Genomic DNA, 18685 nt, shown 5'->3' on the forward strand with positions numbered 1-18685 from the left:
AACGACTTCTAATGGATCTGCCAGGAGGACCTAGACACTAAACTGCAAACAGGATCCTTTGAGTAAGTGTACCGTCCAAGCCACAACACCAGCCGGAGAAGCCATTTGCCCAAATGTCTTGGCCCTCCTTGTTGCCAGGTTTCAGGGGCATTTTGTCACAGTTGACTTGAATAAATTATACAGATTGATTTACCCCTCTCTGGACCTGACTCTACACCTCACATAGAGTACGACCTCCTGTTGTGTTACCAGATAGGACTCATCCTTTATTTCAGGAAAAAACAGGAATGTTTTTGTGGACTTCAGTAACAAATTGATATGGCCTACATGTAAACGTAACAGACATCTCGCAGTTATGTGGTATTGCTTGCCAGTAGGTAAAATGTTGTCTGGGGGAGTCCAATGCCAGGGGTTTTGGCAACATTTTACCACCATAAGCACTTTCCCAGTGCCCAGGAGATCTGGTGAGGCTGGCAGCACTCAGTCCAACCCATAACACATTTTCAAAGGTTTACCTTGTGCTTTGCTTGTTGTAGTTTGAGTCTGTTCCCTGTGCAGATTAGTTTCATAATAAGAAAGCCTTGAGCTAAAATGTAGTATCAGAACCTCACATTGCATTAGGTCATTTGCACTACAAGCTCCAATTGGCTTAGAGTAAACCTTACCTTAAGGCTATGAAATAATTGCAGCATTTGTAGTGGCTGGAAAATGTCAAAAAATCCCTCTCTATTGATGAGTTTAGTTTTTCTATAATTACCAATATATTAGACTACCTACCCCTAAAGGCTCTACCTCATGTGTTAAGAAAATATAGTCTGAAAGCTTACATAGAAGTTTGGTTTTAAGGTTTGAGGCAAAGGTCATTATTATTGTCCTGAAGATCATTGCCCATCATCAGTTATGATATTCAAAAAACAGCCAACACTAATCCATTAATCAACTAATTGTTTCAGAACTACACCAACAAGCCAATTCAGACTATGACAAAGTTACATTAAATGCATCCAGTAATATTGCCTAAAGAAATGAATGACAAATCTTTGGTTTATGGAACCATTGTAAAACTTAAAGAGCACTCAGAGAGCTCAGACCTCTGCCAAGGTCATGCCCTATCTCGCAATTCTAACGAAAGTAAAAAATAATTTGTGTATGTGTAATTTGTAAAATATAATGGGTTCCTTCTTGGCCAATGCTACACCCTTCCACCAGGTTTCATGTAAATCAGGCCAGTAGTTTTTACGTAATCCTGCTGACAGACAGACAAAAAAACAAACCAACAAACAAACGGAACCATAAACATTACCTCCTTGGCAGAGGTAACCAAGCTCAAGAACTCTAAACTGCAGAATTCATGTTATTGAAATATATCAGTGGACTCTCAAAAACCATAAAAATGACAACAGTGTCAAAATGGGAAAGGATGCATTATTTCTTTTTGAAAGCCTGCTCTGGAAGGAACTTTGAAATGTTTTGCATAGAAGCTAGCTCGGCGTATCCTTTGCCTTAGGCTGTCAAATGTAGCCTATGTATTTAATCAAGGTGTACTGAGGGCTAGCTTAAAGGATGTTCAGGATCAGAGAAGGCTGTTTTGGACAGAATTCAAATGGGAGGCTGGAGGCGAGCATTAGCATTGCCTCCAGGCTATAAAACCAGCCAGCATCAATCAGGGTGGTGTGTCTTGAGCGCAGAGAGGAGAGTCCTAGTATCATTCTCACACCTTTCTAGCTTAACCATGTTAGCTAGCTTCATCCTTAGACAGTAGAAAAGTTCAAAACTGCTTCATTCACTTTGTGCTTAGAGTTGAGGGGATAGCAAAGGCTCAGAGGAGTTTACTTTAAGCTGACCAGGGACCAGGGAAAAAAAAACATGTTTTAAAGATAACTGAGATGTGTACAGATACTGGCTGCTGAATGCTCTGCATTTCTTCTTTAATCAGCATGACGCTAGTGTTAGTGTATGTGTCACGGGAGATTTTAGTTAGATGTTGGTATCACATGCTAGCACACACAGAGGTTTAGCTTGAACCCACTGAACGTGATGTGTAGTCAACACTGGTTATTGAAAGCTCCACCACTGGCTATCCCCTTTCACTTGTAACAAGTCTGGCTCAGTAACAAGACCCCTGTGTTTTATGAAAACTTCAACCAGGTAACATGAGCTTCAAACTGGGATGTAATGCTTCCATCTTACAGTGTCAATAAAGACCAGAACCTTGAAATCAGCATTGACCTTTTAGGAAGGAACAGCAGGGAAGGGGTTGGGTTCCCCCTCATATACCCTATTTTTAACTTAAGAAAAAAATCCAATCGTCTACCCTCCATGCTTTAGAGGTCGTTTTTACGAAAGTTTTTTCTTTTTCATGGTGAAGGGCCTTTAAAGTTGATTCCAATAGTGACACCAATTCATAGCAGAAACGTGTTTTAGTCTATTCAAACTTCTCATATGGTAGAAAAATGTGTGTGGTGCTCAGTTTGTGGAAGTATGTCCCCCATTGTAAGTTGACATTTAAAGGTTATGTTGATAACCTTAAGGTTTTTTCAACAGGAGGAAACATGGGAGTCTCCTAGATAACTTGGTCATAATATAGTTAAAGGGTAACTACCATTTTTTTTTCAATCTGAACCTTATCTCTTATGTTTTTGTGACTGATAGGAACAACAATCTTTGAAATTGAACCAGTATTAAGCGTGAACGCTGTAACCGGCAGTCGCAGACGAGGCTGCAGTGTTGCCCCATATGGGGCAAATGTTCAGCATCTGTTTGGTCCACTAAAAGAGCCCTTTTTGCCACTAAATCGCTCCGATTATTATTTTAGGTGTCTGACAACATTATGTAAAGGATCCCTCCAGAGATAGAACTTTTTAATACGTCTTCAAGACCTTTCTTTTTAACCAGAAACAGCTCTAGGGTTGCTAACGCTAAACCCACCAGACGCCATTTAAAAAAGCAATAATTTTAGCGTGTATAGAGCCAACATTTTTTACATGTTTATCAGTAAACTACGTGTTAATTTCTACCCAAACTAGAATTGTGATGGTTGGAAAAGTGGAAAGACAACCCAAAACGGCTTTTTACTGTTTAATTACATGGAAGGTTTAGCGAACAAAATTTTGGGGATGTTTTTGTTTCAAAAAAAGGATCTTACTCTTTAGCAGAAAGGTCAACCTCCTTAGAAATCATTCCCATAATTTTGTCAGAAACTTAGAATATTAACCTGAGCCTGTCAATGGCCAAACGAGCACTTTTGTCAACGTAAATACATGCAACACAATCAATTACCCCATTTACTTATTAGCTTGTTTCGCCGCTGCCAACTGCAGCGATCTTGATTTATATTGGACCAAAGATGTCAAAGATTTCTGTCCCTATCTGTCAGAAAAACATAAGAGATCACTTAGTGGAAGAAGTCCCTTAGTAGAAAAAAAATGGTAGTTACCCTTTAAGGGTTGTCATTTATTTAAATTTTTTTAAGATTATTTTTTGGGGCATTTTTTTCCGTTTATTGGATAGTGACAGTGGTTAGACAGGAAAGGGGGGGGAGGGAGAGATTGGGGACTACATGCAGCAAAGAGACGCAGGTCGTATTCAAACCCGGGCCGCTGCTCAGGACTCAGCCTTCATGGGGTGCACGCTCTTACTGGGTGAGCTAGAGGTTGCCCTAAGGGTTTGCATTTTTAAACATTTCTGACATTTACCATTTACTAATTTGGGTGGCCATCAATCAACTCAACAAAACAGTGCAAGACATGTACATTGCTGTGTATTCACTGTGATACTTAATCCATATTCTTCCCCCTAGTTATTAGAGCTGTCAATCTTCCTCTATAATACCATTCAAATTTCATTTGCTATTTTTTTTAAATATTCAAAATGATATTCAAATATGTATTGATCAAATGCAGCCTATCATTTTTATAACACCTGTCATATTTACTACACTACTCAGGCTTATGCATTGTCAATTCCACTATTAGCATGTGGTTGTTGTTATACGTTCTGCCACCCCCTTAATAACGTTACTCTGTACTTAGCGTTAGCTTCGGGATCTTGAGACCTCACAGTGCCTTGTGTTTCTCACTCCCGCTAACTCATTGTTCATCAGACGTGACAAGACTAAAGCATTTTGTTTTCACATGCGGGACGGTGGCAAGACGTGGGAGTTTAGCTAATGTTACATTCGAATAGTGATTTACAGCATTCAAACAGTACTGATTTTTTAAAAGATTCAAATTATTTGACTTTCAGAAATACTTCCAGCACTTTACTTATAGACCTTGTGTGGAGTATCAATGGAAGGGATTTCTTCTGCCTCACCCCTTTGCTTGGAAGTACCTTGCTGATGAGATATGTGCTATTTAAAGGGAAGCAAAACCAATGGGCAAAGGCAACTTTATTGTAAAAACAAAACAAAACAAAAAAACAGTGTGCTGTTGTAATTGCAGAGGATTGTATCTGGTATCTGTTATTTACGGATTCAGTCACTTCGCAACAATTTTATCATTTTTAGTGTTTCCACTGCATGGGTCTAATGTTTTTTTTATGATGATGATGTATATCTAAGTCAGAAAAGCGTTTGTTGCTGTTTAATCCCAATAATGCAGCTGGTGTAGTCCATTTTAAAGATAAGACTATGGCTGATTTCACAGCTGCTTTTAGACAGCAACATTGTTGTGCTGCTGTTTTAGCCATATTCTTTGAATCTCCCATTCTGCTTACTCTGCAGAGAGATAAGACGGCAATTCAATACGTTGCCCATGAAAAGCAGCTCTGCTTTCCAGTGCTCGCTGCTCTCCAGAGGATCTGTTCCTGATTAGAAGCAGAGAGGAGGACACAAGAATGACTTGTGGGTTCCCCCTGAATGTCTCATTTCTGAGAGACTGTCAGAGCTCTCTGATGACACTCTTAATGATCCTTAAATGAGAAACCGAAAGGAAAGTGTGCGGTGTTGTTTTTGGATCAGGAATTAGTGCCGATTACTAGCCAAACATCTGCTGGATCTCCCTTTTTTGTCTTTCCCCATACCCATCTTTTAATCTCTGTCTCCCCCTCACTCTGCTGCTCTCTTCCTGACTTTTTTTCGACCTTACTTTTCAGATCCTGCATCACCTAATGTATCTCCCATTGCTCTGAACCTGTCCCACGGTGACCAGGCCTGTGTCGGTCAATGATAATCTTGCTCTGCTGAGTTGCTGTTACTGCTGTATTCACCCTGACCTCCATTTTGCCTCCGCAGGAGAAAGCAGCCAATTATAGCCTGCCAAGACATGGCAAGACATGGTGTAGCTAGAGACTCCAATTAGAGATCAACGCTTTAAGAAATGCCAATTACAGCCCCTCTCCCGTCGTCCATATTCATATTCTGTGCACTGTGTGTGTGTGTGCGTGTGTGTGTGTGTGTGTGTTTGTGTGGGAGACAGCAGGTTTTGCCGCATAACCTTTCTGAATATTAGTCATTAGTTGTTGGGCGCCTCATAAATCCTGCAGAACAGTCTGTTATGTCAGACGAACTAGCAAAAGCATGTAAATCAATTTAGAAAAAAACAACAACACGGTTGTTGGATCTGTTCTATTTTAGTGTCTGCTTTAGGTAAAGTTGTAGGCCGGGTATTACTTCACCAAGCACCTTGACAATAAAAAAAAAAAAAAAAGACCTGATACCTAACAGAAATGTTCTCATCCAACCAGCCAATACCACGCTTTATAGCTCAAGTTCAAGTCCAGAGGACTCATAGGACTCTTGGATTGCTTTGCTCATCGGTGTGATGTGTGTGCCCCCACACACACACACAAACCCCAACCCACACACACCACCACCAAACACACACACACACACACACACACACACACACACACACACACACACACACACACACACACAATGATTTCAACCTGTTAAAACAATAGTCCACCCCTGCGTTCTGCTGTACAGATGGCTGTACAGTATGCACTTCATTACCTGAACACCTTTTTTATTCGTCCTGTTCTTCATTTTCACAGCTGCCACTGCTGCTGAACCCACCCACCCTATCAACTGGCTTCAGCCAGCGTGATTTGTGTTTTTTCCACACAGGCCCTGTACATGTACATGCACTTTGTCATGTCTCAGAGGAAAGGTGATATGTTTTCTCTCATTTAAGTAGGGTCTTGATCACAACTTTAACCCCTTTTAGAGTGCACTTTGGTTTTATTTGAAGCCACACTGAACTCCATAGTAGACAAGGATATCATAACACATTTGATTTTCATCCATTTGTTGGAAGTTAACATTTGAAGTCTTTCCAGAACTCCCAGACCTTTTTACAGTAGTTTCATCATATGCAGAAGGAACAACATAAGAGCTATTTAGTTTTTCTTCAAGCAAGGACTGGAATCAACCATGTAAATGTTGTCCTAAGGCTGAAAGGCAGTATTTAAGGATGTTAATATTGCGCTCAGCAATGTTCAGGGTAATGTGACTGTCAGATCAAGAGATAAACTGTGTACAAAGTAGTGATTTCCTCCTGAGGGTGGTGCTAGAGCAAAACCAAAATGAAAAGGGCGGATTGTCTGGGAAGCATGAATGTGCAAAAGCTAAAACTTTGGCACTATCTTGGTGTCACATGAAAAGTCCCAATGTCACCAAAAACATCAGGATCCATTCTCTGGGTGGATGGATTCCAACAGAAAACAGCATTTTGTTAAAAACCCACAACGGGGTTGCGTTGGTTTGGGCGTGTTGCTTTATCGAACAGTAAGATGATGAAATACGATCCAGGAAGGGAGCTTTTAGCAGTAGATCAACTAGTGTGAAGGGTTATCTGATACTAAAACACTGCAAAGCAGTTAAAATGGAATGAGAAATAACTTGGCAGGGTAAACAGTAGATTTATCCCTTTCACGTTACAAACTAATCTGCTATTAATGTGCATGTACTTGACTGGCTAGCAGCGACGTCTCTGATTGATTCATCTCAAAGCTGGTTGGCTTGGTTCCAGGCTTACAGCTCTTTATATTAGCATTTAATGAAACATCAATGGAGATATTGAATGAGGAAAATCACTTCCGGAACCAGAGCCGTTCAAAAAGTGGGCGGTCTCTGTTGAGTTCTGTATCGGTCTCAAGGCAAATACTCGTTGGATCATGAAGCGTGCTCTGGCCATTAGGCATTGTCATTTACGGGACAAAAATGAACACTTACTGTCCATAGTCAGTACAGCCTTTCAGTATTTCACCCGCCACGCCCCTCCCTGAATTTCACCGGTCAGTTTATGCATTATTCCACGGATATGCTGAGCCAAGTAATGCTTTACTTTAATTGACTCTGAGTAATTTTTCTCCATCTGGCTGCCAATCTTTGGCCCAGATCTCCTCCTACGGGACAGATTTTCTGTGAAAACTGTAATCTGACTACAGACTTCCCACACATGAGGGTCAGCCCACTTCTCTCAGGTTTGCCATGCTGCCAACTGGCTTTTACAGTGAGGGAGCTTTTCTGTCTTTCTCTTTCAGTCTCTTATACCCACATCTGCTTCTCTATTTTGTTTTTCTTACCCTTTGTCTCCAGTCCGTTCTACCCTCTGTGAGAGAAGAGTGTATGTGTATATCCGAGGGGGTCCAGCACTGTTTCTGCTCCTCATTTATCTGCTTTTACTGTGCCCACATTCTCCAGAGCTGGATTTATAGGGGGACTGGGCCCTGTCAAAGCCATCCCTTGCACTACCATGTGTGCACACGATGGAGTCTGAAGCTTGGCGTGTGTGAGTAAGATAGAGACTGCTTGACTGTTTAGTTTTGGTAGCATATGTGAAAAAGATTTCTACCAGCCTGATGATGCCATCTCTCTACAACATATTTCTCCCTTGAAAACCGGTGATTGTATAGAAGAGAGTGACTTAATGGAATAGTTTGACATTTTGGGAGATTTACTTTTTTGCAAAAGGTAGATGACAAGAATGATAATTACACGTCATCATTAATACACCTACGCTACACTATATGTCCACGACGTTCCACTTCCTGGATTGCTTCGTTGCCGATGGAAATTTTGCTGGATTTACTCATTTAGGTGACTCCCAAGACGATTGTGATTGGTTTAAAGAAATGCCCATGAACCAAACCAGCAAGCCAGACCCTCCTTCGTAACGCTGTGGAGGAAGGGTGGTAATGCGAGAATAATTAACACCTAATATCTCGTTGTTTAATAGAAAAATAATATATTGTGATATAACTGGGGAGCTTTAGAGGAGCTGGGATTGATTTTACAATACGTGGACAGAGCCAGGCTGTTTACATCTTGTTTCTAAGCTAAGCGGTTGCTGGGTCCAGCTGCATATTAAGTATATCAATCTTCTCATATAACTCTGTAGCTAATGAGTGTGTTCATTAAAATAGTGCTGCATGCCATGACATTCTTAAAAGTGAAATAACAAATTTGAAGTGTCCACCCGAAAACACTTTAATGTTTAGTTTAATAATAAACCTCAAATCCTGCTGGCCAGTGTAGCCAGGTTCTAACAGAAGGTCCAATTTGGGAACAATCTTTGATTCTGATGTCAGCTTTGAGCAGTACAGCTAAGGAGACTTTTGCTGTCTGTATTTCTTCAAATAAGTACAGTTTGGAAAACTGAATCAAGTTTTATTATTTAGTGACACAAAGGTCTGGAACAAAGCAATTAATCAGTTTAAACCTACATTTGGACTTTAGCAGCACTCATCATTCTGGCATCAATCAAATGTCTACATAGCTTCATTGTGGGCGGTTCTGCAGATGTGATGAATGGATGAAATCACATCATTCCTGATTTTGGATTTTTGCAGAGTGGAGTATGATGGTGCAGCCTCCAAATAATCAGAATGTTTACCTTCCACCACTTAAGGATCCTTTAAAAAAAAAAAAAATGCTCCTATTAGCTTATATATTTCATCTTACTGGAGAACAGGTAAGATCTACCTCTGTTGATGGCAGTCACCTGAATCCTCTTACCAGCACAGGAGATGTTTTTCCTCCTCTATTTGTTTTTTAAGGAGAGGAAGAACTCCTGCATGTGTCTCAGCTCAGAGCGACTGCTCTCCTCCATACGTGTGGATCCAGTTCTTCTTTAGCCTGCAGTAGTAGTTGCAATGAGTCAGCCTATGAATCCCTAATGTGTTTCACATGGAGCAAGCTATTCTTACTGCTGGGCGGACCTTTCACACTGCAGCAGCCAGAAAATAAATCAGACCCTTCAGGAATCAAAAGACAAACTCTACACTAGAGCCGTAGCAATTCCGAGAGTTACTGTTCAATTCATTGTCTCAGAAATAATACCGATCAACAATATATAATTTTGTCTTTCAGTCAAATTTTAAAATATGTAGTTATTACTTTTTCAAATGAAAGTTTTGAATAAATTCCAGGATACAGCTTTGATTTTTATCACTGTCATGCAACCCAGATGATGTAGTAACCAGATACACATCCTATAAAGTAAACCAAGCCTCTTTATTATCAGAAAACAGTTTTTCAAAGTGCATCTCCCCCTTGTCACTTTTGTTGCTTTGGGGTCAACGTCTATAGGGTCAAGTGCCAACTACTCACACGTGAAAATATCAATGGGAAAAGAAATAGACCAAAAATCCTTTATATAATTACAATTTGGCCTATCTAAACAAAATCACCAGTCTTACCCCTTAAGACCTAATGTTAGCAATTAATTGCGGTTAACAAAGAAACCATGACTATGTAAAATAATTGACAATTAGACAATAATGTAATAATTGTTACATGCCTACTCTTCACTGAAGCACCCAAGGCTGCATGAACAGTTCACATATGAACACATACAAAATATGATCATAGTTAAATTCAAAATAATTACATTTTTGCTCTCAGGCTACTACTCTAACAGTACTCTAACACCCCCCATTAGGAAAGTCCTGACAGCTCTACGCAAACGCTATTCATTATAACACTGGGCTTCTTAAACCAGGAGCTACGGTTAGGATTTAGTTAGCATAATATAACGGCCGTGATGTCAAATACAGTTTCATATGAAGCCACTACATCCACCAATCAAGGCCAAACAGGGTCCTAAATTGATTCGGACAGTTCCAAAAATGAACAGCGTGGATCTCTCCTGAAGCCAAAGTGCACTGTAACGTCTCCGCACCAGTCAACAGGCGGGTACAGAGCGTCCACAGACAGCTAGTGTGACTGTGAGGAAGCTCAGGCTGGAGGCTTTACACTGCTGCTACTGTGCAGAACCCCCCCCTGTGATTCTTTATGCGCTCAGGTTGAATTAACTCCTGTGTTGACTGCAAGACATGACCCACTGTGGGGAAATCCAGGGGAGACAGTATTTCAGCATGGTTTTTGTGTGAATGTGTGTTGGAAGAAGGGGATTTTATGCTGCACATTAGCTGTCAAAGTCCCGGTGTCTCAGGCCTCAGTGTTTATACCAGTACACACAGAGAGATGAAGCCACATGCAGGGGGCTAGGCGCGGCAGGCTCCTCCACTGTGGTCTGTTAAATGTCAACCCACTAATAAGTTGATGCCTGTTAGTAAAGTTGTTGTTGTTATAGTCTGGCATAAACCATGGTCAGCACTACTTCAGCTTTCTGTAGTGCTACTGTTTTAGCTGCGCTCCTAAATACATTGACATTACCTGAGTAGGGAGTTTGAACAATTCTGATTCCAAGTCCGATTCTTAGTTTCAATTCTGGTTCTTATCGATTCTCGATTCCGATTGTTCGAGGTGTGGGTCATTGGGAGTCATTAGGATACATCTGGGAATCATGAATGTCTACATCAAATGTTGTAATCAGGCAGAAGTGGACATGGTTCATTTGAGAAATTATACAATTGATGTGCTGCTGGCGCTAGATGAAAAGTCAAAGGATCACCAAAATCCTAAGGATTCTTCCTCTGGGGATCATGATTGTGTCTCAGACATCAGTCTGGACCAAAGTGCTGAACCAACAGGCCGACAGACTGACCAATTGGAATTCCAAACACATTCCCCACACTATCCTTCATATCTTTCTGACACTGACTGACTAATTCTATGTCTTAACGGAGTCTCATGAAGCTGAAGGGTTTCCACTCTCAAATTAATTAAATACCATTATATCACATCTCACTGTTGCATTTCATTGAATCTGGCATGGCAGCCTCTGACAGACTCTGCCTTTATCACAGCATTTTACTTTTTACCATGGAAAGTTGATAAAAGACATATTTCTATTGTACATAACAGTGAATGAATATCTTTAGGATGGAACTGCAGCTCTAGCTGCCAGCAGCTAGGTGAGCATTATAACGTGTTACAAAGTGATGCACATTCATCACGGAAGTAAAGGCTGGACTACGATACCCTACTTTGGGGGGGACTTTGGGCTTTTTCACTTTGTAACTCTATAACGTGCAAAAAAAAGATATATAATACAGTAAAGGAAAGGTGAAAAGCCCAAAAAGCATAATATGAGCATTTTAAGTATAGTTTTGAATGTATGTGCAGCGGCCGCGTGTTCGACTCCAACCTGCGGCCCTTTGCTGCATGTCTTTTCCCTTTCTCTCCTCTTTTAAGTCTAAACTGTCCAATATAAATAAAGGCCCAAAAAATGACTAAAGAAATAATCTTTAAATATAAATTTTAAAAAAGCCTTAGTATTAGCAGTATAATTCAGTTTGAGTAATGCAGTTATCAGACAATAATATACTGCCCCATATTTCAGTTTAAAGGTGCTATACAACGGTAAGTGAGCAGCTTGATTTGTATTACTACTACAATTTCACACATTTAGAGCTGCTAATAATGATCACTTTGAATATATCCATTATCTATTACCCTGTTATGATTTTGTATAACTGTTAACGGTCAGAAAATAGCAAATACATGATAAGAGCCAAAGGTATATAATATCCGATGAAAAAACAGACGCACATAAATAAAAAAACATGAAATCTTCGCATTAAGATTGTTTTTTATATATTAAGAATGTTACATTATTTCACTTACAACTGATCATCAAAGTGATTGCAGATAAATGTTGTGTTTATCTTACTACTTTTTTTTCCTGAGTTTTAGACTCTCTTTTTTTTTTTAACAGATAATCTCCAGTTAGTTTACATGTAGGATTGGGCATTGAGAATCTGTTTTGAAGCCGATCATCGGTTCCAAATGTAACACGCACAACTTTTGGTTTCCGTAGTGGTAAATGTACTTCCCGTTGCTCCTTGTGTAAGCGCAGTGAGCGGCACTTTTTATTTTGAAAAATAAAATGTTCCCTTATCTGTCAAATAAGCATGTGTGCTACCACGAGGTTGGCACTTTTGGTTATGAGATAAATGTCTCTAAAATTGGATTAACCAACATGGGATTTAGTCCAGATATTCATGTTCTCCTCAGGGTAAATTATATAAAAACTTTGGTGAGCCCAAAGTTCATTCATCTATCAAGCTTGTGAACATGTTAAACATTATGCCCGCCAAACATTAACATCTTAACATTATTATTGTGAGCCTGTCGCCATGCTGATGTTAGCCGTTCACGAAAAATATACACCGTTGTGGCTCAGTACACCCTCACAGTACTATTAGCATGGCTTTAATGAGTAATAATGAAAAGTGCTTTTTAAACCTGTGTCGTTGATCTGTAATTCACTTCAAGCTCCAACACTTTTCTCTCTCCAGGATCTGTCTTGTCTCTGGTTTAGTAATGATGAGAGCTTTCCAAGTAGGTGAAACGTGCAGCGATCGGGACTCGTGAGTCCGCCTCAGATCTCTCTGCCCGCTGATACAGACAGGACCAACATGTTAGATGTACAGTTTGTTGTGGAAGTTTCTGTTGCAGCAGAGTGTTTTTGAGAGCGAAACAAAAATAAGAGAGTTGAGAACTAAAACCAAGTTTGGTCTTTGTATTTTAATTATATCTGCAGGTATAGGGATAACAGTTTCACACAGCAGAGCGGCACAATGTGGAGCCTACTTTTTTTTTACCAGGGGCGGAGCCAGATGTTGTAAACATTCGGGGTTCGGTCCAAACCTAGAGGGGTTCAAGGGCTCCCCTCGGAAGATCTTTTTTCCTATTTAGGAGTCTCAGCTTTCCTCTCAGAAGCAATTAATGCAAATTCAAGAGACATATTCAAGTTCACCATTTTAGAATAGGCAGAAATAACACATTACAACTACATGTCACTTACATAAAAGTGGGCGTGTCTGTTGAGTTGAGACTCATGTGTCCCATTTCCATTTATATTTTTTAAAGAGACCACTTTGAAAATGCCCGTGCTTTTTTCCCTCGCCAAAAATTGGAGCGCCTATGTTTGGAGCGTTATTTAGCCATTTTCCCACCAAGCTAGTGCATAGATTCCTGATATCAATTTATTTTCCAGGGCTTTTAAGACGAAATTTGGGGCTGGAGTCCCAGAAGCCCTGAGTTTTACCAGCCATACACTGGCTAGGTCAAATGCTGGCTCATCCACAGTCATTGTAGAGATGAAGATATTCATTGTTTGGTGTAAATCACAACGTTGGAATGATCCTCGCTGTCATGCTTCAGGCCTTGATTGTTTATAGCAATACTAATATGTTCATCTCTCTCTCTTTCCATCCCTCTTTACTCTATCTGTCTCCCTCTCTAGGTTGGTGGTTTGTCAGCACAGCAGAGGAGCAGGGATGGGTGCCGGCCACATACCTTGACTCCCAGAATGTAACCAGAGACGATTTGGATCTGGGCACTTCCAGGACTGGAGAAGGTTAGCTTAAACACACGCACAAATACAACATTATTACATTCATAAAACACAGAAAGACATAAATGCCATTCGTTTTTTGAGAATCGTCTGTGTAGAAAAGATGATTTCTCAATAGTGTTTTTTTTTCTGTATTCCCATTTCAGTCTATGGAAGTCTGAGCTAAACACACATACACACACTTACAAACACACTTCCAGTCACACATTAGGAACCTTGAAGACCACAGTTGCAGCTCCATGGTGAAATGGTACAAGACTGCGGCCAAAGGGTTTGCAATATTTTGGCACCACAGAAAATTCCTTTCATCTCCCCTGGGAGGTTGCAACTCTTGCAGTAGCCTCGTTTTGTTGTGACCCTTTCCTCCCCAATGTTTAGTCTGATTGTTGGGATGGAGCATTTCATCACTGTGTCATCATAAGCCCATTTCTGCTTTTAGACCAAGGGAATCCAATAGAGCTAAATAAAGTGGAAACACACAGGTATGCTCACAAGCTTGCTTAAAAAATACATGCAATACACGCATACATTACTTTGTTTATCCGTGTGTGGTAATGAAATAGGAATGGTGGGATAGATTATTATGCTGTATAGCGCCACTGGATAATCTAACAGGCCTTTTCTGTCTCTCATTAAAACATGCCAGCCTCCATGCTTCACTGTGCACATTCTGCAAGACACATTAAAATAAGAAAACACCCTCTGCTAGAATGATGACAGCTCCTTTACAGCTGCCACAGTCCCTGTTATTTGCTGTTCTTATTCATTTCATGGATTCTTTCCCCACTCGCACACACTCACACAAACCCACTTAATATATGTTGTCAGTGCCTGTGTCAGTGGAATCTCTTGCAATCCTGCATCCTGGAGGTAAAATAACAGCTTCAGAGACATGGAATGTTGGTTGCCTTTTTAGTGTTTCAATGGGTTTATCATTTATTTATTCCAAACGTAGTCAGATTTAATTTGGTGTGCTACATCATTTTAAATTGGGATTAAATAACTGCATTTCATTTTGTCAGTTATGCTAACACTATTTCAAGTAAAGGCCCTTTTTTGTTAAAGGGTGAAACACACACACTGAGTAAGGCAAGGCAGCTTTATTTGTATAGCACATTTCAGCAACAGGGCAATTCAAAGTGCTTCACATAAAATCAGTTAAAAAACAGTTAAAAAAATTAAAACAGATAAAACATGTGAATAAACTGTTAAAAGTAAGAACATTAAGACACATTAAACACAAGACTAAAAGTTACAGTGCAGCACAAGAAATTAAACATTAAAGAAATTAACAGTCATTTAAAGAAAGGCAGCATCAAAAAGAAAGGTCTTCATCCTTGATTTAAAAGAACTGAGAGTAGCAGCGGATCTGCATGTTTCTGGGAGTTTATTCCAGATATGAGGAGCATAGAAACTGAATGCTGAAAAAAAAAAAAAAAGTAAGACAAAACTTGCAATGCAAATTTGTTCCCAGGTCATTTTTGTCTCCTGTTTTCACCTGAAATACTGTATAATAATAATAAGTGGTGTTTATGTAAGCAGTCACATGACAACATACAGTATAACATATAACAACAATGGTAGCCCGCCTAATCGTTTACGTCTCGCAGCAGCAGGCGCTCCTTCATGAAGGCCCTACAAACCTGAACGATGTTGGCACTTCAGAGCCAGTTGGCAGTCAAATGAGACCATATCTTCTTATAGATGAAGTCCACAGGTGCATACTGTACTAGCATCACAGTGCATGTAGCCTATAGCCTGTGTATTTGAACTATTTACATGGTTAAAAGGCTATTTGTTTATCACAGCTGCAATCTCTGGGGCTTTTACAACAGTAGACAAGATTATCTAAGCAGCCCAAGGCTACAAAGCCTTCTGAAACTGGGTCTGGGCTGCTTTCTCCCTTAATGACACAAGTTATTTCCACCTGCCATAATGGGTATGGGTGTCTCCAAGACATATTCAAGCTGTTTTTACTGCCAATTGCACACATCATCTGATTACAGGTGTTGGGAGTGCTGCGAATGTGAAAAAAGTTGTATAAAGCCTTTAGTGTTTTCAGAGGAAGCTGCGTTAAATCTGATAAATGTCCTCAAGTGATCGAGCGTCAGTTAGGTCTGAAGACTACAAAGTTTAAAAATGGAAAAGAAATCTCGGGTATGGAGTGTGATCCTCCCAGACCCCCGTAGCCGCTGCTAATCCCTAATTGAGGCTATCGGCTACTTTAGCTGCTACTGACACACCAGAATCTGTCAGGGGTCGAGTTGACTTCTGGGCATTCTGGGTAATGCATAAAAAAAGGTGGGTACTGGACGGTCCTGCTGAATCGATTTAGATTCCTTTTTTAACTGTTCATTTGAGGAGTGACTTGCTAAATTGGTGAGTACTTTGTTTATTGCTGAGATCTGGAAACATTACTGTCCAACAGGGCAACACGAGTCGAGCAGTCAGTTTTAAGATAGATTATTTAAATCACTTTATTTAGAGGTGGAAAGAAAGTGCTCCCCAAATAATAATCCCTTTGATGCACAGGAAAACTGTGTATGCCCATCTACAGTAAGTTGTCCCACATCACAGCAATGTAATTGGTAAGTACATTCGGTTTATTAGTGACCCAAGACCCAAGCTGTAATGAACCAGAATTTATCCTTTAAGCTTGTGGGTTGGATGTAGCCGTTGTGTTACACACTATCATTGCATTTGGTTTTTCAACTATCTTCTCTCTGCTAACCAATGCACTCAAGTGGATGTATGCAGGAAGTGCTTCAGCTCACAACTACACACAAGTACACAAACTTTCTTTCCCCTCCAACCCCCCATCCCCAACCCCCATTTTCCCATTAGGCTTGGTGTCTTTGTGTTTGCACACATCGTCACTTCTTATTTCTGATCTCCCCCTTTCCCGCTTCCTGTCGTCCCTTACATCTCATTATCTCTGCGTGGTCTGTAACCTAATTCCACTCACAGCTCAGCTCGCTGGAGAGGAACCGACAGGCGCAGCCCGGCCCCCGCTGAAATTACCTCGAAATAACATTTCCCTTTGTGCCTTCCCTTAGCTGATATTTCAATTAGGAGGTCAACAGGAGTCGGGTGATGCTCAGTGGGATGGATGGAAGGCAGACAAGAGTCAAAAGGGAGAGGAAATGAGTAGCAGAGACACAAAGGGAGAGAGGGCAGATGTCGAGCAAAAGGAAAGATGGAGAGACAAGAGGGTGAAGAGAGGACAGAAGATGGAGAAGGAATTAGATAACCACATTAGAGAGAAAGACAGATATATAGAAGATAAGTGATGTTTGCATCTATCCTTCCCCTCATTAATGTGTTTGCTCGGATCATCTGCTTAAATAGGAAAATGACTCATTGTGTTATGGCTGAGGCTTTATTTGATACAGACTTTAAACTAATAATGATTGACGAGCTCAAGAGTTCAGCACACTGCAGCTAGAAACTGTATAGATCAGTACGATCTGGGCTTTGTTTTCCTTTTGTTATTGATCGTTTTAAGGATATAAGTTTTTTGGACTTAATTATGAACAGACATGACTTGATAAGAGAAAAGTCAACAGTGTAAATACATACATACACAACATTGTGCTTAACCAGGTGCTCCAAAGGGAATTCCTCATTCATGGATTTGTGTCCAACCATTGTCATCCCAAATAACCACAACAAGTGCAGTAATGACTGTAGCATTCTTCTGTTATATATTATTGTAAATTAAACACCTTTGTAGTTTGGACTATTGTTTGGACAAAACAAATTATTTAAAGATGCCACTTTGGACTCTGGGAAAATGCATTTTACCCAATTGACTGTAACCAATTACGCTCCCACTGTACAAAAGTGAAGCCAAAAATTCCAGATACGGGCGCTGCCATCTTGTAATTTTGGAACCAGAGTCCGTGCAATAGTTATCAGGCAGGGGTGCTGCTGGTATCAAAGTCCCGCCCATAGACCCGCCCGACCAATCGCCTGTCAATCACAGCGGTCAATCATGACAGTTCATGTTCATGTTCATGTTCATGTTTTCATGACATCAAAAAACACTTAATCAAACATCAACATGATCACAACTACCTAGAAAGACAGAAACCATATTTGGGATATATGTATTTGACGTGTACTTTGATATTTTGTTTGGCCCATGCCTGTCCTCTTACATGGAGGGATCTGGGTTCATGCCCTATACTGCCGCCAGCCACCAGGGATCGATCCAGATGTTTTGGCTTCACTTATACAGTCTATGGATCAACACGTTTTTATACCCCTTTTAAACATTTCATAGTCTGAGCAAATTATTGTTTTACGGGGGGAGGGGCTGCAAAACAAACAAGTTTTTGCCTTGACACTTTGTCTGGCTTCTAAGGAGCAAGCTGTATTTTAATGATTGTGCTACTGTAGCTCACCTTCCTGTCAGAGGGAAACCTAAAACTGGGCCAGGAGGCCTGCGACAGTAGCTGACTTTGATGATATGTGTGCTTGCGGAGCAAAATATGGTTCCTGACTAACTGTGTCAGCTACAAGGCGTAGTGATTTTTGTTGTTGTTTCACGTTTATGCCTGTCTCATGGCGAGGTGGGGCGGAGTACGTAAAGAGAGTTAAAGGTTGTTTGACTTAAGTGCTCTCTAACAAAAGCAAAACATACATTATAAACATTTTGCTGAATAACTAGTAGCTCAAGGTTCGTGGTGTCCGTCCAGCCAGTCAGAGGTTCAAATAAGCTCCCTAAAAATAGAATAAATCAACATCAACATCATAAATATGCAATGACTATTACTGTATAAATAGTGGTGCAGTTTACCACGTGGTGGTTAGGTATCCGTCCTAAATGAATAAGGACAATTAGTCCCTCAAATTAATTCTTTCATTTGTCTTTTTATTTTTACTTTAAGAAGTATGGAGTATACTGTATTAATCCCACAAGGGGAAATTACAATTTACCCTCTGTTGTTATTACACACAGGCCTGAATTA

General features: G+C 40.3%; 1 protein-coding gene across 4 annotated transcripts in view; it reads left to right on the forward strand.

Moving 5' to 3' along the window:
* sh3pxd2aa (SH3 and PX domains 2Aa) overlaps positions 1-18685 on the forward strand; it is a 167093-nt gene that overhangs the window by 129664 nt on the left and 18744 nt on the right. For all 4 annotated transcript variants that reach the window (XM_032527006.1, XM_032527012.1, XM_032527019.1 and 1 more), the window contains one exon: positions 13602-13715. In XM_032527006.1, the coding sequence (XP_032382897.1) occupies positions 13602-13715 (114 nt within the window). The remainder of the gene's footprint in view (positions 1-13601; positions 13716-18685) is intronic.

Source organism: Etheostoma spectabile, chromosome 2 (genome assembly GCF_008692095.1).
Source record: "Etheostoma spectabile isolate EspeVRDwgs_2016 chromosome 2, UIUC_Espe_1.0, whole genome shotgun sequence".
Lineage (NCBI taxonomy): Eukaryota > Metazoa > Chordata > Actinopteri > Perciformes > Percidae > Etheostoma > Etheostoma spectabile.